Genomic DNA, 25,876 nt, shown 5'->3' with positions numbered 1-25,876 from the left:
TCACTCGCATAGATACCCGGGCCAAAAAAGAGAGATACGATGGAGTATCCTGAGATACACCGTCGTAACTCTACTGAGAATATGGCCCACTGTACATAGGAACATTGCTAAATGCACACCACATAGAACTCATCCTATTCTTAAAGCAAAAAGGAGACCCAACACGGCACTATCAATGTGTATATAATAATAATGTGTATAAATGTGTATATAATAAACTGAGCACCGAGTACACTCAGAGATACCAGCGGTCCTCATACTTACATGAACAGCAGAGCCCTTGCTTTCCCAGACCGATCAACATATTCAGGCAGAGATTGCAGTAAGCAGGTTTGTTAAAGTGCTTCAGCCTCCACACATGCTGTCCGTCATCCTTTACATTCTACAAAACAAACACAGTAGATGTAAATCCCCCTTACTAAATGACATTTCGTTTCCTAATAGATCCTCTATTGCTGCTCAGCAGTGGTTACATTGTTACCCCATGAAGACATTGGTGTTGCACCGGAAACGCGTTGGCTCTTATTTTATATGACTTTTTTTAACCAATTAACCACTTAAGACCCGGACCAAAATGCAGGTAAAGGACCCGGCCAGTTTTTGCGATTCGGCACTGCGTCGCTTTAACCGTCGTGCGACGTGGCTCCCAAACAAAATTGGCGTCCTTTTTTTCCCACAAATGGAGCTTTCTTTTGGTGGTATTTGATCACAACTTTTTATTTTTTGCGCTATAAACAAAAATAGAGCAACCAGTTTGAAAAAAATGCAATATTTTTTCCTTTTTGCTATAATAAATATCCCCCAAAAATATATAAAAAAACTTTTTTTTTCCTCAATTTAGGCCGATACGTATTCTTTTACCTATTTTTGGTAAAAAAAATCGCAATAAGCGTTTATCGATTGGTTTGCGCAAAATTTATAGTGTTTACAAAATAGGGGATAGTTTTATTTCATTTTTATTAAAACTATTTACTAATGGCGGCGATCAGCGATTTTTTTCATGACTGCGACATAATGGCGGACACATAGAACAATTTTGACACATTTTTGGGACCATTGTCATTTTCACAGCAAAAAATGCTATAAAAATGCATTGTTTACTGTGAAAATGACAATTGCAGTTTGGGAGTTAACCACTAGGGGGCGCTGAAGGGGTTAAGTGTGACCTCATATGTGTTTCTAACTGTAGGGGGGTGGGGCTGGATGTGTGACATCATTGATCGTGTTTCCCTATATCAGGGAACACACGATCAATGACAGCGCCACAGTGAAGAACAGGGAAGGTGTGTTTACACACAGCTCTCCCCGTTCTTCAGCTCCGGGGACCGATCGCGGGGCTCCAGCGGCGATCGGGTCCGCGGATCCCGGAGCTTCGGACCCACGGCTGGGCACTTAAAGAGGACGTACAGGTACGTGCTTGTGCCAAGCCGTGCCATTCTGCCGACGTATATGTGCAGGAGGCGGTCCTTAAGTGGTTAAAGCAGACTTTTGGTCATTTTTTTCAACTTTCCATCTATTAAATCTTCTGCCCTTGTTGTTGTTTTAACTTTGGATGGTATCTTTTTTTTCTGCCAGTAAATACCTTATATAGCCCATTTCTAGGCTTATGACATCATGCACAGCTCTCCCTCTCGTGAGAGTTTGCCAGGAAGGGAGGGGGGAGTCATAAGAGGGCCAATGAGAGCTGCAGAGCTGGAGGTGTGCCTCTGTGTGTCTGTGTAAATCCAGGAAGTGAACAGGCAGCAGCTTCAGCTGCCCACAGTTAAAATGGCTGCAGCCAGACTCAGTGGAGGGAGATTTCTGCAGCCTATTTGGCAAGTACAGAATCGCAGTATATATAAAATAATATGCAAAGTGGTTGGAGGGAAGCTTCAGAATGGCAAAAATGTTTTTATTACAAATTTTTGTGAGCAGACTGCAGCTCCTCTTTAAAATGATCTTGGATGCTTTCATCTGTTTTTGTACTGGCGCCCCTTTCTTTATTTCCGTAATCTGATTGTCTAAATTCCTGTGTATAATAAGCAACGTACACTTTATTTTAAATAAATTATCTTATAAAAAAAAATGTTAACCACTTGCGGACCCACCATAGATATACTGCTGTTCTGCGCCAGATCACATACACATACTTAGTACATGATCTGACATTTCCGGGTCTGAGGCGCGCGTGCACACCGCCAGCGACCTGCTCTAATCACAGCTGGAGCCCAGTGGCAGGTACCGCAGACTTGATGTCCGCTGGCACCCGCCGATTACACAGGACACAGGCAGAATGACAACCTGCCTATGTAAACAAGGCAGATCACCGTTCTGTCAGTACAGAAGGCATTGATCTTGTGTTTCTGCTAAGCAAGAACACAGATATCTGCCTTCCCCTAGTCAAAGCACCTTCCACACAGTACAAAAACACTGGCTAGGCACACAGTTAACCCTTTGATTGCCCCATGATGTTAACCCATTCCCTGCCAGTGTCATTAGTACAGTGACAGTGCGTTTTTTTAGCACTGATTACTGTATTTGTGTCACTGGTCCCCAAAAAGTGTCAAAAGTGTCAGTTAGGTGTCCAATTTGTCTGCAGCAATATTGCAGTCCCACTATAAGTTACTGATCGCCACCATTACTAGTAAAAAAAAAAAAAAAAAATATCCCATAGTTTGTAGGCGCTATAACTTTTGCGCAATACGATTAATATATACACTTATTGGATTTTTTTTAACGAAAATATGTAGTAAAATACATCTTGCCCAAATAGATGAATACATTTACAAGTGCGTTACGCTGCGGCGGTGTAACGTATCCCATTTACAGCGTAAGTGCTTGATTTACAAAGCACTTACCAGTAAACTTGCGGCGGCTTAGCGTAAATCCGCCCAGTCGCAAGCCCTCCTAATTCAAATGGGGCGGGGACCATTTAAATTAGGCGCGTTCCCGCGCCGAATGTACTGCGCATGCTCCGTCCCTAAAATTTCCCGACGTGCATTGCGCTAAATGACGTCGCAAGGACATCATTGGTTTCGACGTTAACGTAAATGGCGTCCAGCGCCATTCACGGACAACTTACGCAAACGACGTGAAATTTAAAAATTTGACACGGGAACGACGGCCATACTTAACATTGGTTAGACCACCTAGAGGGCATGCTTAGTTTTACGCGACGCATCTCTACGGAAACAACGTAAATTTAGATCGACGGGCAAAGCGGACGTTCGTGAATCGGCGTAACGACTCATTTGCATATTCTACGCCGACCGCAATGGAATTGCCACCTAGCGGCCGGCCTAGAATTGCAGCCTAAGATCCGACGGTGTAACACAGTTACACCTGTCGGATCTTAGGGCTATCTATGCGTAACCTGATTCTATGAATCAGGCGCATAGATACGACAATCGTATCTCAGAGATACGACGGCGTATCAGGAGATACGCCGTCGTATCTCTTTTGTGAATCTGGCCCTTAATTTTATACATTTTTTTATTGTATATGTTTTATAGCAGAAAGTAAAAAAATATATATTTTTTCCCAAAATTTTCAGTCATTTTTTGTTTATAGCGCAAACAATAAAAACCGCAGAGGTGATCAAATACCACCAAAAGAAAGCTCTATTTTTGGGGAAAAAAGGACGTCAATTTGATTTGGGTACAGCTTTGCACGCTCGCGCAATTGTTAAGTTAAGTTACGCAGTGCCGCATCGCAAAAATGGAGTTTAGTTAGGAGTATCGGAGTAAAGGGGGCTGAATACAAAAGCATGTCACACTTTTCATTTATTTATTTGTATAACATTTTTAAATCCATTTATCATTTTCCTTCCACTTCACAATTATGTGTCACTTTGTGTTGGTCTATCACATAAAATCCCAATAAAATACATTTACGTTTTTGGTTGTAACATGACACAATGTGGAAAAGGGATATGAATACTTTTTCAATGCTATGTTTCAGTTTACCTTTTACTATGATACTTATCCCAAATGCAGCATTTTCCATTTTCAATAAAAAAATACAAAAATTCAACTGCCACAGGAAATAGCCTAATGCCGCATACAGACGGTCGTTTTTTGTGATGAAAAAAAAATGACATTTTTGAAAACGTCATTTAAAATGACCGTGTGTGGGAAAACGTTGTTTTATGTCTTCTGAAAAACGACAAAAAAAAAATTCGAACATGCTCGAATTTTTTGTGTCGTTTTTCAAAACGTCGTTTTTTGTGTCAATTAAAATGATAGTGTGTGGGCAAAACGACGTTGAAAACAACATTTTTAAACCCGCGCATGCTCAGAAGCAAGTTATGAAGCGAGCTTCAATGGAGTGCCGTCGTACGTGCTGAACGTAACCGCGCTTTGCTAGAGCATTTTGAAAAACGATGGTGTGTAGGCAACGTCGTTTTTGAAAATGAAGTTTCAAAAACGTCGTTTTTTTTCATCACATAAAACGTCGTTTTGTTTCATCACAAAAAACGACCGTCTGTACGCGGCATAATAATATTCATTTTTTTGCCCCATTCGTTCAGAATGAATGTACATGCACTTTCACTGGGCGAACTGCTATGCAAAAAAAAAATTATAAATACACCCCTAAGTTGCATGAACCAGTCAGGATTGAGCTTCTGCCATCAGTACATTTTACTGTGTTATATGTTACAGTACACCATCATCAAAAATAAATAAATACAATGAATACAGATAAAAGACATCTACAAAGCTACAAATTCAGAAATGGCTTCAAGGAACCGACCAAACAGAAGTGCTATGTCAGGGTTTGGGAGGAGCTAGAGAGATATAGGTAGATTCAGGGAGAGATATGCCGTTGTAACTCCGAATCTGCGCCGTATCCTATATTTAAGAGCCTATTCACACCTAGGCGTATATACGCCTGAAGCGCGACGCCGCAGCAGCCCCTAATACGCTGGAGGGGTGATTTTACATTGTCGGTTATGGAGATGGTTCACATCTCCACGCCGAACGCAGAAAACCGAAACGTCTGAAGCTCAAAACAAGTCCCAGACCCTTTTTTTCGGGCGGCTTCGGCGTTCGGGCATAGCCGACAATGTTAAAATCACCCCTCCAGCAAAAAACGAGGCTAAAAACGACGCGTTTTGTCGCCGCAAATCGCGGGACAAAACGCCTATTTTATGTCGCCGCAATACGCCGCAAATCACCTACGCAAAGGTGTGAATGCAGCCTAAGTGTATTCTCAAATTGAGATACACTTAAATCTAGCTAAGATACGACCGCCGGCGCCGTCATATCTCAGCTGTCTATTTCCGCCGGACTCTAGGGGCGTGTACGCTGATTTACGCCTAGAATGCGTAAATCAGCGAGATACGCCTATTCACGAAAGATATTCCACCAAAAAGATGGCGCAGCCAATGTTAAGTATGGACGTCGGACCCGCCGTCGAATTTCACGTCGTTTGTGTATGTCGATTCAGAATAGGGCTGGGCGTAGGTTACGTTCACGTCGAAACCAATGAGTCTTTGTGGCGTAATTCGGAGCATGCGCACTGGGATACGTCCACGGACGGCGCATGCGCCGTTCGTTCAAAACATCAATCACGTCGGGTCACGATTCATTAGCATAAAACACACCCACCTCATCACAATTTGAATTAGGCGCGCTTACGCCGGCCCATTTACGCTACGCTGCCGTAACTTAGGACGCAAGTGCTTTGTGAATACAGCACTTGCCTCTCTAACTTACGGCGGTGTAGCGTATATGAGATACGCTACGCCTGCCTAACGTTAGGCACGTCTTTTTGAATCCACCTATTTGTTTCCTTCTACAATCTCCTGGGGACCACAATGGAAGGATGTCCACTCTAAGGCCGCGTACACACGATCGGTCAAAACCGATGAAAACGGTGATCGGTCCAAACCGATCGTGTGTGGGCCCCATCGGTCAGTTAACCTTCGGTCAAAAAAATGAGAACTTGCTTTAAAATTGAACCGATGGACTGGTAACCAATAGGTCAAAACCGCTCGTTAGTATGGAAAACCATCGGTTAAAAGCCCGCGCATGCTCAGAATCAAGTCGACGGATGCTTGGAAGCATTGAACTTCGTTTTTTTTCAGCACGTCGTTGTGTTTTACGTCACCGCGTTCTGACACGATCGGGTTTTTAACTGATGGTGTGTACGCGCAATGGACCATCAGTCAGCTTCATCGGTTAACCGATGACAACGGTCCATCAGACCGTTCTCATCAGATGGACCGATCGTGTGTACGCGGCCTAAGGCTCCATTTACACTAATGCATTTTTTGATGCATTTAGCATTTTCCAGAAATGCAGGGACATTTTTTAACATGGTTTCCTATGGAACATGTTCACATCAATGCTTTTTTGTGTCTCTGCGTTTTTGGAAAGGGTCGGGGAATTTTTTTCCAGCGTTTTGCATGTAATAGAATTCAATGGACCTGCATCCAAAACGCAAGTACTGCGTTGTTGCCGCGATTTTGCCACGATTTGTGGTTTGCGTTTATTTTTATTAATTTTGTTTACCTGTTTTTAGCTGGTTACTAAAGGAAATATATATATATAAAAATAAAAAAAAATTACCGGCTAAAAAAAAAAAAAATGTATAAAAAAAACGCAAATCGCCGTAAAATCGCGGTAAAAACGTGTGTCAAAAAACGCAGCAAGCACTGTACTGCAAAAATGCTCAAACGCAACATGCATAGGTGTGAATCAAGCCTTACATGGGACAGTCCAGGCACATATTTTCATATTTTACATCAAGAAAATGGCTAGATATGTGCAATTAGTTTAATTCCGAATTAGTTTTTTAACTAATTTCAACAAATTAGTTAATTTGGAAATATCCGAATTAACGAAAACCTGTAAATTTGAATTTTCATAAATTAGTAGATTCAAAAATTCAGAAATTCTGGAAATTTAAAAATCTGAAAACCGGAAAATTCGAAAATCTGAAATAATAACCATCTAATAATAATAACTAACTATTAAATTATAGGTATTGGAATTTCCTTTCAAATTTGGCTGTTAGTCAACGTAACAAATTTATCCGAAGTTACAAATTTTCCGAAAAAACGAATGCCGCATCTAAACGAATAGAACGTAACAAAATTACTAATATTAAATAACAATAATAATAACATTTTTTTTTTATTATTATGTATTATTAATTTGTTCTGTTCCATTCGTTTAGATGCGGCATTTGTTTAACTGTGTAACTTCGGATAAATTCATATCCGTTACGTTCACCAACAGCCAAATTTCAAAGGAAAATCCAATACCTATAATTTAATAGTTAGTTATTATTAGTTACCGTATTTATCTTCGTATAGCGCGCCCCGGAGTATAGCGCGCACCCCCAACCTGGAAGGGAAATTTCCTGAAAAAAAGAAAAATACTTACAGTTTGAATGCCCCTCGTCGGTGTCTTGCCCGGCGTCCAGCGGCGGCCTTGTCCGGTCCGGCGTCCGTCTGCGGCCCTGGTGGTGTCCTCCCCGCTTCTCCCGCGATGTTTCTGAGTCGATCCCCGCACTGTGTTTGAAAGCCGCCGCCGACATATACCGAGCGCAGTACACTCGGGCTTGCTCGGCTCCTCTCGCATAAAGGCTAGGAGGCGGCACAGGGCGTGACCGCGAGGAGAGCCGAGCCTGGCCGAGTGTACCCCAGTTTACTGCGCTCGGTATATGTCGGCGGCGGCATTCAAACACAGCGCGGATCGGCGTATATCACGCACCCACGATTTCCCCCTTATTTTAAGGGGAAAAAAGTGCACGGTATACGCCGATAAATACGGTAGATATTCTTTTCAAATTTTCGAATTTACAAATTTAAGAATTGTAATCATAATGAATGACCCCAAAAAAAAAACTGAATGAAATGAAAACAAAAATGAACAAATTTGTCGGCACAAGTCTAAAAAAGGCAACAGGAGGAATAATGGTCATTAAAAACGATCGTGTGTGGGTTTCTCGACATGAAAAATGGGCATTTTAAAATTAAGAACCTGCTCTAATTTTTCTCGTCGTTTTTCACGTTATGAAAAACGGTCGTGTGTAGGCTTTAACGACGGGAAAAAACGCGCATTCTCAGAAGCAAGTTATGAGACGGGAGCGCTCATTCTGGTAAAACTAGCGTTCGTAATGGAGATGGCACATTCGCCACGCTGTAACAGACTGAAAAGCGTGAATCGTCTCTCACCAAACTCTTACTAACACGAAATCAGCAGAAGCAGCCCAAAGGGTGGCGCCATCCGAATGGAACTTCCCCTTTATAGTGCCGTCGTACGTGTTGTACATCACCGCGCTTTGCTAGAGCATTTTTTCCCACGATCGTGTGTAGGCAAGGCAGGCTTGACAAGAATCACGTCGAAAAAAAACGTTGTTTTTTCTAGGACATTAAAAATGGTTGTGTGTACGCAGCTTTAGACTCCCTATGTTGCAGCAGGAAGCACAAGTCTCCAAGGGAGTCAAAGCCATAAAGTGCAGCCCAAGGAAATCACCACTGAAGATACAGTATAAAAACCTGTGTTTTAGTAAACTCACTGATATCTACTAAAAACTGAAATAGGAGCTTGAAGAGCAGACCCTTTAAAACAATGTTATGTACAATTTAAATTTATTAAATTCTATATAGAGATCATGTACAAAAAAATGGCCATTAGTGCAGTTGAAGAATTTCTTGATCTGTATATGCCATCTAGTGGACATAAAGTATAAAACAGTTAGGGCAAACCTCATATACTATGGCCCAGATTCTCAAAGGGCTTACGACGGCGCATTGCCATGTACGCCGTCGTACAGTTGTATTCAAAATTATTCAACCCCCACTGAAATTGATTGTTTTGGCCAGTTTGACATTGATTTTGATCATCCTGTCATCCTGCTTACAATTAAATCAAAGAGGCATGTGTAGGTCAGACAAATATAACATAACATTTATAATGAAATAACCACAAATGTCTTTTCTGTGCTCACATCATTATCAGTTTTATTCAACCCCCAATTGACATTCAATCTTAGTACTTAGTACAACATCCTTTTACAGTTATAACAGCTTTTAAACTTGAAGCATAGCTTGACACAAGTGTCTTGCAGCGATCTACGGGTAACTTCGCCCATTCGTCATGGGCAAAAGCCTCCAGTTCAGTCACATTCTTAGGCTTGCGCACAGCAACTGCTTTCTTTAATTCCCACCAGAGGTTCTCAATCGGATTTAAGTCTGGTGACTGCGATGGCCACTCCAAAATGTTCCAGCCTTTAATCTGCAACCATGCTCTAGTGCACTTGGAGGTATGCTTGGGATCATTGTCCTGTTGAAAGGTCCAACGTCTCCCAAGCCTCAGGTTTGTGACGGACTGCATCACATTGTCATCCAATATCTCCTGGTACTGAAGAGAATTCATGGTACCTTGCACACGCTGAAGCTTCCCTGTACCTGCAGAAGCAAAACAACCCCAAAGCATGATTGACCCCCCGCCATGCTTCACAGTAGGCAAGGTGTTCTTTTCATCATAGGCCTTGTTCTTCCTCCTCCAAACATAGCGTTGATCCATGGGCCCAAACACTTCTAATTTTGTTTCATCAGTCCACAGAACACAATCCCAAAACTTCTGTGGTTTGTCCACATGATTTTTGCATACTGCAGTCGACTCTTCTTATTCTTTGGAGACAGCAAGGGGGTGCGCCTGGGAATTCTGGCATGGAGGCCTTCATTACGCAGTGTGCGCCATATTGTCTGAGCAGAAACTTCAGTACCCACATCTGACAAATCTTTTGTCCGTTCCTCAGCAGTCACAAGGGGACTTTTCTCCACTCTACGCTTCAGGTAGAGCTCAGCAGTCGAAGTCAGCATCTTCTTTCTGCCACGACCAGGTAGCGTTTCAACAGTGCCCTTTGGCTTGAATTTGCAAATGATGCTTCCTATGGTGTCTCTTGGTATGTTTAACATCTTTGCAATCTTCTTATAGCCATTGCCCTTCCTGTGAAGAGTAATCACCTCTTCTCTTGTCTTCCCGGACCATTCTCTTGACTTCACCATGTTTGTAACCACACCAGTAAATGTCTAGAAGGAGCTGAGTATCACAGTCATTTTAAAGCTGCCTAATTGGTGCTTATTAGGCTTTATTGCTGCTCCCTGACATCCACAGGTGTTTTCAATACCTGATTAAAGAACAGAGGTTCATTGAAGTGTATTCAGAGTGGTAGTCTTTAAGGCTCCATTCACACCTAGGCGTTTTTACGCCTGTAGCGCGACGTGCACAAACGCCAGAGGGACGAAAAGTAATGAAAGGCAATGGGGATGGTTCACATCTGAACGCCTAAACGCCTGTAGCCTGTAGCCTGTAGCTCAAAAAAGTTCCGGACCCTTTTTTGTCGCTCCTAGCGCGCGATATGCGCGTATTCGAGCGTTTTTTTTTTTACATTGAAGTCAATGTAAAACGCCTGATACGCGCGTATTGCGCGTAAACACGCGCTTGTACAAGCGTTTTGACGCCTGTGTTGCTGAAATCCGGAAGAGGTATATTCACCCAGGAAGAGGAATAAAAAATTCCTAGGAGAGCAACAAGTGATGTCAGGGATGATCATTTTTCTTATTGGCTAATATGGAAAAAGACAAAGTACAAAAACGTCGAACGCCACTGTGCGAAAACGCGCGCATACGCGCGCAAACGCGCATATACGCGCGACAAAAACGTCGGTAAAAATCGCCTGTAAAAACGCCTGTACGCCCTACGCCTAGGTGTGAATGGAGCCTAAGGGGTTGAATAATTGTGTAAATGAAGAATTCACAAAATAAACATTTACTACTGTATTACAAAACCAATTGATGTCATTTTAGTTGCATATGGTTCTTTAAGAAGTCCTTGTAGGATTTCATTCTGAATACAATTACAAATGTACACTAAATTCCCTAAAACCCTTTACAGCATTGGGGGGTTGAATAATTTTAAACACAACTGTAAATCCTAATCTGGGCCGTCGTATCTATGCGACTGATTCTTAGAATCAGTTACGCATAGATATCCATTAGATCCGACAGGCGTAAGGCTCTTACGCTGTCGTATCTGAAATGCATTTTTTTTTTCTTTTTTTGCCGCTAGGTGTCCCCTCCGTCGTTTTCCCCGTCGAGTATGCAAATTAGCTGTTAAGTATGGCCGTCGTTCCCGCGTCGAAATTTAAAAATTTACGTAAGTCGTCTGTGAATGGGGCTGGACGCCATTTACGTTCACGTCGAAACCAATGACGTCCTTGCGACGTCATTTGAGGCAATGCACCCTGGGATATTTTCCAGACGGCGCATGCGCAGTATGTTCGGCGCAGGAACGCGCTTAATTTAAATGCTCCACGCCCCCTACCCGACTAATTTGAATTAGGCGGGCTTGCGCCGGGTGATTTACGCTACGCAGCTGCAACTTTACAGGCATGTGCTTTGTGAATAAAGCACTTGCCTGTAAAACTTGCGGCGGCGTAACGTAAATGACATACGTTACGCCGCCGCAGAGATACGCCGGATCTACGAGAATCTGGCCCTATAACTACTAAGGCTACGTTCACATCTATGCAGATTGTGATTAATGCTTTTTGCTAGCGCGCTTTGCATTTTTTGAAAAAGGCTTTTGACAAGTTTTTCAGTTTTTGGGGGGTAATAGGAAAGTATGTCAGTTTTATTAATAGAGTGCGACTTTGATGCAACTTTAATGCGACTTTACACTCTGACACTTAAGTAGCATCAAAGTCATGCAGGAACCTTTATGTGTCTAACCCTAGCCCTTAAAGTGGTTGTATAGTCATTTTTGGAACTTTTACCTACAGGTAAGCCTATAATAAGGCTTACCTGTAGGTAAAAAAAATATCTCCTAAACCTTTACTGGACTATACAACCGCTTTAACCCCGCCTGTTAGAGGTTAAGGGTTGGGGCTAGGACCCCTTTCACACCGCCCTAGCGGTGAAGCGCCATTTGTTTTAGCTGCGCTTTACTGGCGCTGTGCAGGCGGGAGCGGGGCACTTTTTTACTCCAAAGTAGAGGGTTAACAAGGGGTTAAAAGCGCCCGGCAGCACTGCCCAATGATTTCAATGGCAGGGGTGGTTTAGGAGCGGTGTATACACTGCCACAAGGACGCTGTTTGCAGGACTTTTTTTTTTGTCCTGCAAGCGCACCGCCCTATAGCACTTGGGCTTTCACACTGGGGGGATGGGGGGCATGGGAAAAAGTTTACAGGTGCTATTTTTAGTGCTAAAATGCCTGTAAAGCACCTTCAGTGTGAAAGAGGTCTAAATGTTAGGATTAGGGTTATCAACACTCGCCCTTTTGTTTCAAGTCCATTGAAGCCTATTACATGCAAAACACAATCTACTGCTGTGGGAAAAAAGTGCCTAAGGGCTCTTTCAAAAAAAAATACCGGCTCAAAACGCAGAGATGTGAACTAGATCAATAGGAAACCATGGTAATCACTTCAGCTTCAGAAGGTTTACCCCTCTTTATCGCCAGACCATTTTTTTGCGATTCAGCACTGGGTTAATTTAACTGACAATTGTGCGGTCGTGCGACGTTGTACCCAAACAAAATGTATGTTCTTTTTTCCCCACAAATAGAGCTTTCTTTTTCTGGTGTCCACTAATGGGGCTGTTACACCAAAAGCCAACAACCACCACCATGTTTTTGTGGTGTCAACCATAAAGACATCTGGGCCCAGTAGATGGGATTTGATGAAGAAGGGGCACATTCAACTTCAGAATTTAAATATTTTCTATTGTACTGTGTGCCTGAAGTTGTCACATAGGGGTTGATTTACTAAAGGCAAATAGACTGTGAACTTTGCAAGTGCAGTTGCTAGAGAGCTTAGTAAATGAGGCGACGCTCTGCTGACTTCCATCATCCAAGCATGTGTGTATCACCTAGATAGGTGCTAGAGATAGTTTTTTTGTGAGTACAGGTAAATTTAGGCAGGCCTACCAAGAAGCTAGGCCTTGCTTGTTTTGATCTGTGTGGGCTGAGTGTGGCTCAGAGTAGGCTGGTGACTCCAAGATAGCATCACTTCTTGGTTACCTCCCTCTGTCTTAGAGGAATCTAGAAGAGAGGAGGGGAAGAGAGGTGGATCTGTCTGAGGTGTCGCAGGGAGCCCTGACCAATTCCTATTTAGGATTGGCAGGGGGCAGGCCTCCTTGATATACCCAGGGTCAGCCCAGCAGAAGGGAGATGTCGGTGGAAAAACTGAGGATGGAGTGCTAGGCTGTCAGGGCCTTTGAGGGCGCTCCCCAGTCTGGGGGTGGCCTTGGGCCTGGAACTCTGGTGCAGGAAGGATCCCTTCAAGAACGCATGAAGGATCTGGACAGGAGGCACAGAGAGTAGTCAGAGAAGACAGCGGGAGCTAGTGCTGCTTGGTCTTCAGGAGGGAACCACTAGTGTATATGTGTGGCCAGGAGGGTCGGTGAGTGACAGGTACAGTCGGGAGGACTGGGGAGGCACGCCTCAGAGGACTGGGAGTGTGCAGTATGGGATGGGTGCAGAGCCAGCAGTAAGGACTGTGATATCATGGGCAGTGGAGTCGGGCAGCTGCAGCTTCCTATTTCTATTTTTCTATATCAAAGGGACCCACGGTCACTGCCTGCAAAAAGCAGTTGTTGAGGCCTGACTGAGTGAGAGTTGGGCCTAACCACATGCTAGCTTTGCCTGGAGTTAAGTGATGTGCTGGAAAAAGAGAGAGAGAGAGAGAGTATAACAGTCCGCAAGCAAGTGATGTGCTGGAGGAGACTGGAGTAAGTCAAGTGTATATAGTTGTCCCATCTAATTGATATACAATCAACCAATTTCTTGTACTACTGGGCATCCAATATATTTCCATCCCTATCCAAGTTCAAATTCCTCAATAAAAAAACAACCACATGGACTGTTCATTATCTCCAAAGTGAAAAAAAAGACCAACTCATATATGACGGCATGTGGTTGCCATCATCCCATAATACTTGAAAATATTCGAATAAACCTCATGAAGTGGGATTATGTGGGCAACACACGAAAAAGTTTCAAAATATATAAAAAGTTATATCAATTTATTACAAAAAATAGATTATACACATACACATTATCTCCAAAGTGACTGGGAAGTGAATGCCGGGCTGGGCAGGGTGACAGGGGGGCCACAACTTCCAGCAGCCCCCACATGGGTACTGCTACATGTGCAAGCAATTATGCTGTTTTTTCCTTTCGTGTGATTGGGTATTCTTTACAAAGTAAAGCTTCACATCATTTAATAAAGTCTGGAGCAACTGCGGAGTGCATAGTCTTTTTTGGACAGATTCACCAAAGAGATACGACGGCGTATCTCCTGATACGCCGTCGTATCTCTGTTTCTATCTATGCGACTGATTCATAGAATCAGTTACGCATAGATATCCATAAGATCCGACAGGTGTAATTGTTTTACACTGTCGGATCTTAGGATGCAATACCGCGGCCGCCGCTGGGTGGAGTTCGCGTCGTAAACCAGCGTCGGGTATGCAAATTAGCAGTTACGGAGGATCCTCGACGGATTTTCGCGTTCGATACGTCGCTGCTAGTCTAGTTTCCCGTCGCAAAGTTAGTCGTCGTTTGACCTGCCCTAACTTTAGTCAGCAATCGTATTGCTGTCTAAAGTATGGCCGTCGTTCCCGCGTCGAAATTTAAAATTTAACGTCGTTTGCGTAACACGGCCAGGAATACGGAAGTACGCTACGCGCGTCGCCGTTCGAAAGAATTACGTCACGGCGCGCAAAGCACGGCGGGAGTTAGGAAACGGAGCATGCCCATTTGAATTGGCCCGCCTTCCGCCGGAGGCCGCCGGCGTAGTTTTCATCGCAAGTGCTTTGTGAATCAGGCACTTGCAATGAAAACTTGCGGCGGTGTAACGTATCTACGATACGTTACGCCGCCGCAGTTCTATGTGAATCTGGCCCTTTGTCTTTAGTAAATCAACCCCACAAAGTCCATTAATTACTGTAACAAAAAAGAGGCAACTACTTACATTTTCTAAGCCAAGTAGAACGAGAAGAGGAATGGTGGTCATTCCTCCTTGAATCCACTCTTCCAGGGATACCGTACCGTCGTGGTCATAATCAATCTCCTCCATCATTTCATGGAGAATCTGCAACATAAAGGAAATTCATATAAATAAAGTGTACGTTAGTCTGTAACAAATTTAGCGGAAACAATTGGAATGTATAGAAGGCACCATATATCACAGGGCCAACCCACCTTTCTAAAGTGCTGCTGGAACCCCCATAAACCCCCCCCCCCCCGCAATGTCAGGATATAGGGCAAATATCCAGATTACCCCATGTTTCCCATAGTGCGGTGCTCAGTGCCTAGGGGCCTATCGCCAGGACCAAATGATGTCACCTACTGGGCGATTTAAACTTGGGTACTGTATGGGATCATTTCTGAATGGTCTTCAGCTTGAGTTCCTGTTACCTGCACCTGGTTGACCCTGTTATTGACTCAGCTTTTGTCTGACCTGCTTCTGGATAATCTTTGCCTATCTACAGTAAGTTTTCTGCTTACCTTTGTTACCGACCTCAGCTTGCATGCTTGATCAAGCATTTGCCTATTGATTCTGTACCTCTCTGCCTGTACAATGCCACCCTTTGCTCATCCCTGACCTTAATGCTGCTCATGGTTTGGTGCCTTTCTGTTCGACTGCTACCAAACTCGGCCTGTGACCCCGGCTCTGATCTCTACTGGGCTTGGTATATTTTGGGTGTATTCACCACTATACTTCTGCTTCCTTGACACCGGCACTCCCAAGTCTTTGGTTCCAGCTTCCTGACACCTTCGTCTTTCCTTTGTCCCATATTTTAGGGGTGCTCGGACAGGAATTGTAGAGGCCACTCTCATCATCTCAAGCTCTCATACAGCAAGGGTGCTCAACCCTTTGAAGAGAGAGGGTCACTTAATGATTTGGTAACTGGTCATGGGCCACCAAGTACTATGGGGTTTTATGGCCCCCCAAACTGCAAATGAAAATGAGCCATTCCTGTCCTGAGCCCCTAAAAAGGCTGCTTTCACACTTATGTGCTGCGGTTTACCCGCATCGGGTGTGCAGAGCAGTGCATCCGTGTCTTTCCTGAGGGTTAGCTGCGCTTTGCCATTGACTTCTATTACATCTTGCAGGTATGATACACTTTCAGAAAGTGCACCACACCCTCAGGATATAATAGAAGTTTAAAGCTCAGTGCAGGTAACCTGCAGGAAAGCCATAGGTGTGCTGCGCTGCACCTGCAGATCTGTATGAAAGCATCTTCATAACCCTTTTTTTATAAGTGTTAATATGCCGATTTCAAACTAGCAGTGTATGTAATGTTTACTGACCTTTTCCTCTTCCAGTTTCTGCTGGCATTGCTTTCCAGGCTGCTAGAAAGTTCCCAGGTGAAGTGCACTAGATATCACTTCACCTGAGACAGGAGCTGGAACTACTGAAAAAGCATCAGCTTATGCGGCTCCTGCTTCCTCCGCTGCTTTCTGCTTCCTACGCTGCCTCCTGCTTCCTCCGCTGCTTTCTGCTTCCTTCGCTGCCTCCTGCTTCCTCTGCTGCCTCCTGCTTCCTCCGCTGCCTCCTGCTTCCTTCGCTGCCTCCTGCTTCCTCCGCTGCCTCCTGCTTCCTCCGCTGCCTCCTGCTGCTTCCTCCGCTGCCTTCTGCTTCCTCCGCTGCCTTCTGCTTCCTCCGCTGCCTCCTGCTTCCTCCGCTGCCTCCTGCTTCCTCCGCTGCCTCCTGCTTCCTCTGTTACCTTCTGCTTCCTCCGCTGCCTCCTGCTTCCTCTGCTGCCTTCTGCTTCCTCCGCTGCCTTCTGCTTCCTCCGATGCCTTCTGCTTCCTCTGCTGCCTTCTGCTTCCTCCGCTGCCTCCTGCTTCCTCCGCTGCCTCCTGCTTCCTCCGCTGCCTCCTGCTTCTTCTGATGCCTTCTGCTGCCTTCTGCTTCCTCCTGCTTTCTCCGCTGCTGACACCGGCTCCATGCACTTTGATGCTCTGGAATAGCTGGTCGTCAACCCGTTGATAGCAATCTAAACTTGCAAACCCACCATCCCAGAGCATGGGCATGCGTTTCCCTGGTTTGAGGTCACAGGCCACATCAGAGGGCTCTGCGGGGCCACATGTGCCCCCGTGGGCCACAGGTTGAGCACCTCTCTCATACAGGTACATGACAGGTGGTCATGAGGGGGAGGCTTGCCTGATCTTCTGCAAATAACTTTACGGAATTTGGTACTTGTATAGGATCTTCATGGGGCACCACCGGTGTATAGGAGAGTAGCCTGCACTATAGGTAGGGCTTGGCTCCTTTAGGGCACCCACTATACAGCCACGGTGTTACTTTATCTGGACATAGTACAGGTTTACTCTAAACAAGAAAGTAAACTGGACTCATGTTAACATAAGGCTATGTGATGAGGTTTATCAGATGGCTGTATAGGGGCCTGCGTTAACCAGATCACTAATTCAGTGATCTCCAATAGCTTCTGAGTCTGGTGCCAAATTGTTTCCCTGCTACACAGGGCCGATCCTAGGGTCACAGGCGCCTGGGTGCAGAAATATTTCTGGCGCCCCCACATGGATGTGGTCATTTTACTAACTCCTCCCCTTTACAAATGTTTCTATGGCAACGACTCAAACACAGATATGCTCCCCCACAAAGTCCTGGGATCCTTACATGATCTCTTAACAATAAACAAAATACAGGAAGAGAAGCAGAGTTTTTATTGGGACCTGGAAGGGGGCTTCTCTGATGGACACAGAGAGGGATTCTTTTAGAGAGTCTGTTAGATGGTCAGAGACTGCAGACATGATACAGGAGATGGTCAGAGACTGCAGACATGATATAGGAGATGTTCAGAGACTGCAGACAATAGTACAGAAGATGGTCCATTAGACCCCTTTCACACTGGAGGGGTTTTTCAGGCGCTTTAGCGTTAAAAATAGCACCTGAAAAACGCCTCATCTGCAATCCCAGTGTGAGAGCCCGGGTGCTTTCACACTGGAGCAATGCGCTTGCAGGACATCTAAAAATTTCCTGCAAGTAGCTTCTTTGAGGCACTTTCATGTGTGTATACACATTGGCGCCCCCACCTCTGCAGGCGCCTTGGTGCAAAGCACCCTGCGCACCCTGCCTAGGATCGGCCCTGCTGCTACATTCTGAACACAAGAAATTGACCACTTGGAATGGATACCATTCAGAGAACTCTTTACACTTTCTCAATGAGTGCAAAGTGTTCTTTGATTGGACAAGGTGGAGAGCGTGCCATTACCTCTTCACCTTGTCCAATCAGAAGTGCTACTTAAAGGCCGAACACAACCTAAAAAGCAGCAGGTGGGAGCCTAAACAATTCCCCTCAAACATCATGGAACTGCCAACAAGCAAGACATCAAATTTTGCATGAGCTTCCCTGTAGTAAAAATGTCATTCCAAAATCAACCTGGGGGCTAATGTAAAAAAATTATGTTTTTGGTAGAACACATGGCAGATTTATTTACAAAAGAAATACTGGCATTTATAAATCACGTGTACATACAAAACTAAGTAAGTTTATAGAGTGTATGTTGTTTCTTTAGATCAGGGGGTCTCTAAACTTTTCAAACAAAGGGCCAGTCTACTGTCCTTCAGACTTTAGAAGGGCCCAGCAGGGGTAGAAAATGTGCCAAGCCCAGCATCAGTGAGAATAAATATGGCTTTGGTGTTGGTGGTCAGTAGGAGAATTAGTGCCCCATTATTGGTATTAGTAAGAGGAGTAGTATCCCATCATTGGTATCAGAGGAAAACATAGTGCCCCATTGTTGGTGTCAGTGGGAGGAATAGTGCCCCAAGGGCCGGATAAAGGCTAGTAAAGGGTCACATCTGGCCCTCGGGCCGCAGTTTGGAGTCCCCTGCTTTAGATGTACAATTACTCCCAAGGGTGGGCATCACAGTTGAAGTAACCGTATATACTAGAGTATAAGCTGACCCGAATATAGGCTGAGGCACCTAATTTTACCACAAAATACTGGGAAAACGTATTGACTCTAGTATAAGCCTAGGGTGTCCATCTGCATGCCTCACTGTGTCCATGTGCCCATGCCTCACTGTGCCCATGCCTCACTGTGCCCATGACTAGACTTACGTTTAACATGGGAGTATATGGCTTTGAAAAATCCCAGACAGCAAACTTTGCACACTTGTATAGGAGATCTGGGACTACATGTGTGCCAATTTTCGGGTCCAGAGGACCTACAGTAGGTGAACTCGATATTGTGTCAATCTCGCTCTCTTTCTCGGCGAGATTGAGCACCTACGAGCCCCATCGCGGGAGCCAGCGCCGAGCTGGCTTGCCGCGATGGAGACAGAGCCGTCATAGAAGCGACGGGGGTCTCCTTCTATGTTCGCCGCTCTCCGCTGTTGACTCGGCGCACCCCGGTTCTTCCTCCAGCTGTCCGGTGCCTTCTCCTTCAGCGCTGAACGTCTATCTTCTTCTTCCGTGCTGTGAAGTATTCTTCTTCTTCTGGGCTGTGACGTCATCTTCTTCACTTCTCCAGATGTTGACACGCCGGCTCTTCTCACTGAAATGACGGATGCGCGCCTTGCATCGGACCTATATAGGCCTCACAGTCCCATCATACTCCGGTACCTACCCACGTGGTAGGTATCACATGGGTAGGTACAGAGCATGATGGGACTGTGAGGCCTATATAGGTCCGATGCAAGGCGCGCATCCGTCATTTCAGTGAGAAGAGCCGGCGTGTCAACATCTGGAGAAGTGAAGAAGATGACGTCACAGCCCGGAAGAAGAAGAATACTTCACAGCACGGAAGAAGAAGATAGACGTTCAGCGCTGAAGGAGAAGGCACCGGACAGCTGGAGGAAGAACCGGGGTGTGCCGAGTCAACAGCGGAGAGCGGCGAACATAGAAGGAGACCCCCGGAGAGTTGAGAAGACCCCCCAGATAGCGGAGAAGACCCGTCGGGATAGCGGAAGAAGAAGCCCCCCCCCCCGCCGAAGACGCCGGAGGAAACCCGCTGGGGGGGTGGGGGCTTTTTTAAAAGCGACCCCCCCCGGCGGTGGAAGAGAACCAGACGGCGGCCCCCATCCACCCGAAGACGTCACAGAAGAAGCCCCCCCTGGTAAACAGAGCTAATAAAGAAGACAGGGGGGCCTCCGGAGCAGACTAATAAAATATTTTAATACCCTGTGTGGTTTATTTGTGTTTTTACCACTTTTCTTGCAGGTGAATGGGTATGTACCCCATATCCATTCACTTAGGGTGGGGGGCCGGTATCTGGGGGCCCCCTTATTAAAGGGGGCTCCCAGATTCCGATAAGCCTCCCGCCCGCATACCCCGACAACCAACGGCCAGGGTTGTCGGGAAGGGGCCCTGTCCTCATCAACATGGGGACAGGGTGCTCTGAGGTGGGGGGGCCGCAGTGCGCCCCCCTGTCCCAGAGCACCCAACCCCCCCATGTTGAGGGCATGCAGCCTGGTACGGCTCAGGAGGGGGGGGGGGCGCTCGCTCGTCCCCACTCTCTTCTTGGCCGGCCGGGTAGCGTGCTTTGGATACGGGTCTGGTATGGATTGTAGGGGGACCCCCTACGCCGTTTTTTTCGGCGTAGGGGGCTCTCCTTACAACCCATAACAGACCTAAGGGCCCGGTATGCTCCTGAGGGGGGAACCCATGCCGGATTTTTATTTAAAATCCGGCGGGGACTTCCCCCTCAGGATTCATAACAAACGCCGCACACGTGTAGAATTGGCGGGAATCCAAGTCGGATCTCCCGTCGCTTCTATGACGCGCTTGCTGGGATGTGCTGTCACTATTCCAGTGAGTGCGAGATGTCGGCGAGAATCAGCGCGATGCTGTCGTGCTAAAAACACAATATCACAAACACCTACTGTACTGCCGGTACCGGGTCCCCAAATTTACTGAAGAAATTACAGTTTAATGTGGGAGTCTATGGAAGGGGTGCCTGAATTTGAAAAATCGGTGCTCCCCGGCCGTCGGTCCCCCGGACAAAAAACTTTGCACACTTGTAGAGGAGTGGGGCTATATGCGTGCCAAGTTTTGGGTCCAGGGGACCTACAGCCGGCCTGTACCGGGTCCCCAAATTCCGGGAGATCAGGCGCAAAAAAGGTAACTCGAGTATAAGCCAAGGGGGGCATTATCAGCACAATAAAATGTGCTGAAAAATTTGGCTTATACTCGAATATATACGGTAGTTCAAAGCAGCCACCGACATTAGCAGGTCCTTAACTGTTTGTTTGAAGTTCTTCAGTTCAGGCATCTCATCTAAACCTATTCTCCATCCAAGTTCAACCCTTTAAAATAAATAATACCAAAACCAAATCCCCTGGACTGATTATTAAGCCTCTGGAGAGAGTGTGAACAATTCCCTCTTCCTGGCTGTGTGTGTGGGTGGGGAGTGGGGGGAAGCCCAAAATTCAATTTCTCCTACACGGAGTTAAACTTAAAAAAAAAACTGAGTCCCGGATTCACATACATCGGCGCATACTTATGTCGGCGTAGCGTATCTAATATACGCTACGCCGACACAGTGCAGAGAGGCAAGCACTGGATTCACAAAGCAATTGTTCCCACTCGCTCTTAAAGATACGCTGGGTTTCCTCGGCGTAAGCCGGCGTAGGTGGAAGTGGGCGTGAGCCATGCTAATCAGGCGTAAACCCCATGCAAATGATGGGCCAAGCGTCATAGAAGTACTTAAAACGAACGGCGCATGCGCCGTCCCGTGGACGCATCCCAGTGCGCATGCTCAGAATCACGTCAGAACTACTCCCTAAGATACGACGGATCACTGCCTACGACGTGAACGTAACCTACGCCCAGCCCTATTCACGTACTACGTAAACAATGTAAAATACGACGGCTGTGTTCCCTGGTCCATACCTTAGCATGAGTTGCGCCTCATATATGGGGAATAACTTTACGCTGGACGTACGACTTACGCAAACCGCGTATATTATGCGCCGGGCGCAAGTACGTTCGTGAATCGGCGTATCTCCCTCATTTGCATATGTGCATAGAAAATCAATGGGAGCGGGAAATGCACCCATCGTAAATATGCGCCCACGATACGACGGCGTAGGCAAGTTACGTCGGTCGTAGGAAGACTATTTTTAGGCGTATCTCAGATTGTGGGCACGGTGCACAGATACGATGGCGCATAGTTACACTTACGCGGCGTATCTCAAGATACGTCGGCGTAAGTGCTTTGTGAATCCGGGCCTATGTGTGTAAAAAGAAATAATCATTTATAAGAAGATATAATAAAGAATAGCTAGATCAGGGCTTGCTATAGCTTAGTGTCAGGGCCAAGGTCAAAGGTTTGGGTTGGGGTCCAGTGTGTTTGGGTAGGATATAAAAGAAAAGTAACTAAAATACACACTATTGTTTCTTTGCCCTACTACAAGTACAAACAACAAATAATAAGTGCATATATAGAATCGCCATGAACGTCAGGAGTAGGAATATTTATTTGGGGATTTTTTTTTTTTTTTGGTAGTGGGTTATTGCAAAGGCAAGAAATATAAAGTTAAAGTGGTCCTAAAAGCAGAAGGTATTTTACCTTAATGCATTCTCTGTATTAAGGTAAAACAAACCTTCTGCATGCAGTTTCCCCCCCCCCCCTTTATACTTACCTGAGCCTGATCTCGATCCAGCAATGTGCATGAATGCAGAGTGTCTCTCTGCTCTTTCCCTCCCTATTGGCTTAGACACAGATCATTGACTCCCACCGCTGTCAATCACAGTCAGTTAGGAGGGATCTGGGGGCGGGGGCCGCGCTGTGTGTGTCAATGTATACACAGAGCCCCCATAGCAAGCGGGGGAGTGCCAGCGGGGGACCTGAAAAGAGGAGTATTGGGGCTGCTCTGTGCAAAACCATTACAAGGAACAGGTAAGTATAAAAACATTTGTTATTTAAAAAAAAAAAAAATCTTTAGAATTTATTAAACATTAAAACATTTTTTTTTAGAGGAGATATCTATTACTATTTACCACCAAATGAAGGCCCAATTTTCAGAAAAAAAAACAAAAAGTATAATTCACTTAAATACACCAAGTAGTTGCAATGATATGTTAATTGTTACTGACAAAATTGCCCAAAAAATTTTTTCCGCTCAGACGTTAAGATTTATTTTATTTTCAGCCATTAAGGGGTTGAATATATTCTAACTAAAAATGTAAAGTTCTCCTTAGTAGACGACAGTACTCACACCCACAAGCTCAGCAATTAGTATAGAAAACAGAAAAAGAACAAATATAGGAGTACATAATGGAAAAAAATAGACATGTGCACTGCCGAAAAACGTGTTAGTTCTCGCTTTCGTTTCATTGTTTTTTTTTTTTCAGTTATTCGGATCATTCGTTATGATAGCAATTCGTAAATTCATAAATTTGGAAATTCGTAAATCCAAAAATAAGAAAGAGATTTCCAAAGAACAACTGACTAAATAACTAACTATTAAATTCTAGGTATTGGAATTTCCTTTCAAATTTGGCTGTTAGTGAACATAACGAATACTTATTTATCCAAACAGAACAAATTGATAATAAATAATAATAATAAAAGCTATTATTATTATTGTTATTCATTATTATTAATTTGTTACATTCCATTCTTTTAGATACGATGACTTGTCGTTAAGGTTCCCCTAACGAGCTGGTTCCTTTAAGGACTGCGCAGGCGCAATCCTTGCCGACGGAAATCTCCGAACATCGGCCGGCATCCAGGCTCATTCTTTAACATCCCCGTGGATTGGAGGATGTTAAAAAAAGAGCCAGGAGGCCGAGCGAGCCGTCCGAGCGAAGCGAGGACGTGAGGCCGACTGGCCACTTTCCTCAAATTACACGTCGCCCTGGATGCCGGCCGAGGTTCGGAGCTTTCCGTCGGCAAGGATTGCGCCTGTGCAGTCCTCAACCACTTAAGGACCGCCTCCTGCACATATACGTCGGCAGAATGGCACGGCTGGGCACATGTACATACAGGTACGTCCTGTACCCAGACGTGGGTCGCGGGCGCGCGCCTGCGACCCGGTCCGAAGCTCCGTGACTGGGACCGCGGGACTCGCGGACCCGATCGCCGCTGGAGTCCCGCGATCGGTCCCCGGAGCTGAAGAACGGGGAGAGCCGTGTGTAAACACAGCTTCCCCGTTCTTCACTGTGGCGGCAGCATCGATCGCGTCATCCCCTTTATAGGGGGACACAATCAATGACGTCACACCTACAGCCACACCCCCCTACAGTTGTAAACACACTTCAGGTCACACATAACCCCATCAGCGCAATTGTCATTTTCACAATAAACAATGCATTTTAAATGCATTTTTTGCTGTGAAAATGACAATGGTCCCAAAAATGTGTCAAAATTGTCCAAAGTGTCCGCCATAATGTCGCAGTCACGAAAAAATAAAATTTTTTTATATAAAAATGCAATAAAACTATCCCCTATTTTGTAAACGCTATACATTTTGCGCAAACCAATCGATAAATGCTTATTGCAATTTTTTTTACCAAAAATATGTAGAAGAATATGTATCGGCCTAAACTGAGGAAAAAATATTTTTTTTATATATATTTTTGGGGGATATTTATTATAGCAAAAAGTAAAAAAATTAGCATTTTTTTTTTAAATTGTCGCTCTATTTTTGTTTATAGCGCAAAAAATAAAAACCGCAGAGGTGATCAAATACCACCAAAAGAAAGCTCTATTTGTGGGGAAAAAAGCACGGCAATTTTGTTTGGGAGCCACGTTGCACTACTGTGCAATTGTCAGTTAAAGCGATGCAGTCCCGAATCGCAAAAAGGGGCAAGGTCCTTTAGCTGCATTTTGGTCCGGGTCTTAAGTGGTTAAAGGAACTAGCTCGTTAGCCTGAACCAGATCGTCAGATCAACGGCATTCGTTATCTTGGATAATTCGTAACTTTGGATAAATTCGTTACGTTCACTAACAGCCAAATTTGAAAGGAAATTCCAATATCTATAATTTAATAGTTAGTAATCGTCAAGTTATTATTAGTAAGGAGCTGCGGTGGCTCAATGCGATTGGCACTGCGCTGACAAGCCATTCACCTCTGCAGCTAGGGGTTCGGATCCCGGTCTCAGCTACATGTGAATTGAGTTTGGTGGTCTCAGCCCGGCTCCCGGTGGGTGTGCTATGTGAGGTAAGCCCACCCCCCTCCCACAAAAACCACCACACTTACACGAACTCTAAATTGGGTTAACATGCACGCACTTTGACCACGCGGTCTCTAAAAAGAGAGGCGAAGGACTAATGGGGCTGGTTGAGCGGGCTAGATCCTCTCACTCTCTTATAGGGAGTCCCTCTGCCCCGTTGGGCTTCAAAGCGGAGCAGGTAGGGCGGGCTGTGTGGGAGGACCCCGCCATTGCCACCCGGGGCATGGAGAAAGGTGGCAGGTTGCCTCTGGGGGAGGCCTGCCTACTCCCAACTCCTGCAGTCCAGCTCCTCTCTCGAGTACATGCACAAAAATACACTTAAAAAAAAAAAGAAAAAAAAGTTAGTTATTATTCAGATTTTTGAATTTTGGGGTTTTCGAATTTTAAATTGCAGAATTTCCAAATCTTCAAATTTACGAATTTTTGAACATTCTAATTTAGGAATATTATGAAAAATTTGTTGAACGGGTTTTCGTTAATTCAGATATTTCTGAATTAACAAATTTGTCGAAATTTGTTAAAAGAAACGAATTTGGAGAAACAAAACTAATTGCACATGTCTAGAAAAAAAGTTTTCATCACTTACAGGGCTAAGCTCGGTGATGTCCCATTCTAAATATTCAGCTACATGCATCATCTGGGAGATAATACATTCCAACTCCTGCAAAACAAACAACAAAAAGAAAAGAAAAATAGAAATTAAAATATTGCTACTACTATAAAATATTG

General features: G+C 44.9%; 1 protein-coding gene across 1 annotated transcript in view; it reads right to left on the bottom strand.

Annotated features, from left to right (window-relative positions):
* The window catches only part of DGKB (diacylglycerol kinase beta), a 664,259-nt gene that overhangs the window by 416,265 nt on the left and 222,118 nt on the right, over window positions 1-25,876 (bottom strand). Inside the window, exons 9-11 of the mRNA XM_040352255.1 lie at window positions 25,734-25,808; window positions 14,968-15,087; window positions 265-382 (exon numbers count right to left, since the gene is read on the bottom strand). Of these exons, the coding sequence (XP_040208189.1) occupies window positions 265-382; window positions 14,968-15,087; window positions 25,734-25,808 (313 nt within the window). The remainder of the gene's footprint in view (window positions 1-264; window positions 383-14,967; window positions 15,088-25,733; window positions 25,809-25,876) is intronic.

The sequence above is a fragment of the Rana temporaria genome, chromosome 5 (genome assembly GCF_905171775.1).
Source record: "Rana temporaria chromosome 5, aRanTem1.1, whole genome shotgun sequence".
NCBI lineage: Eukaryota > Metazoa > Chordata > Amphibia > Anura > Ranidae > Rana > Rana temporaria.
This window is presented reverse-complemented; position numbering and strand designations above follow the sequence as displayed.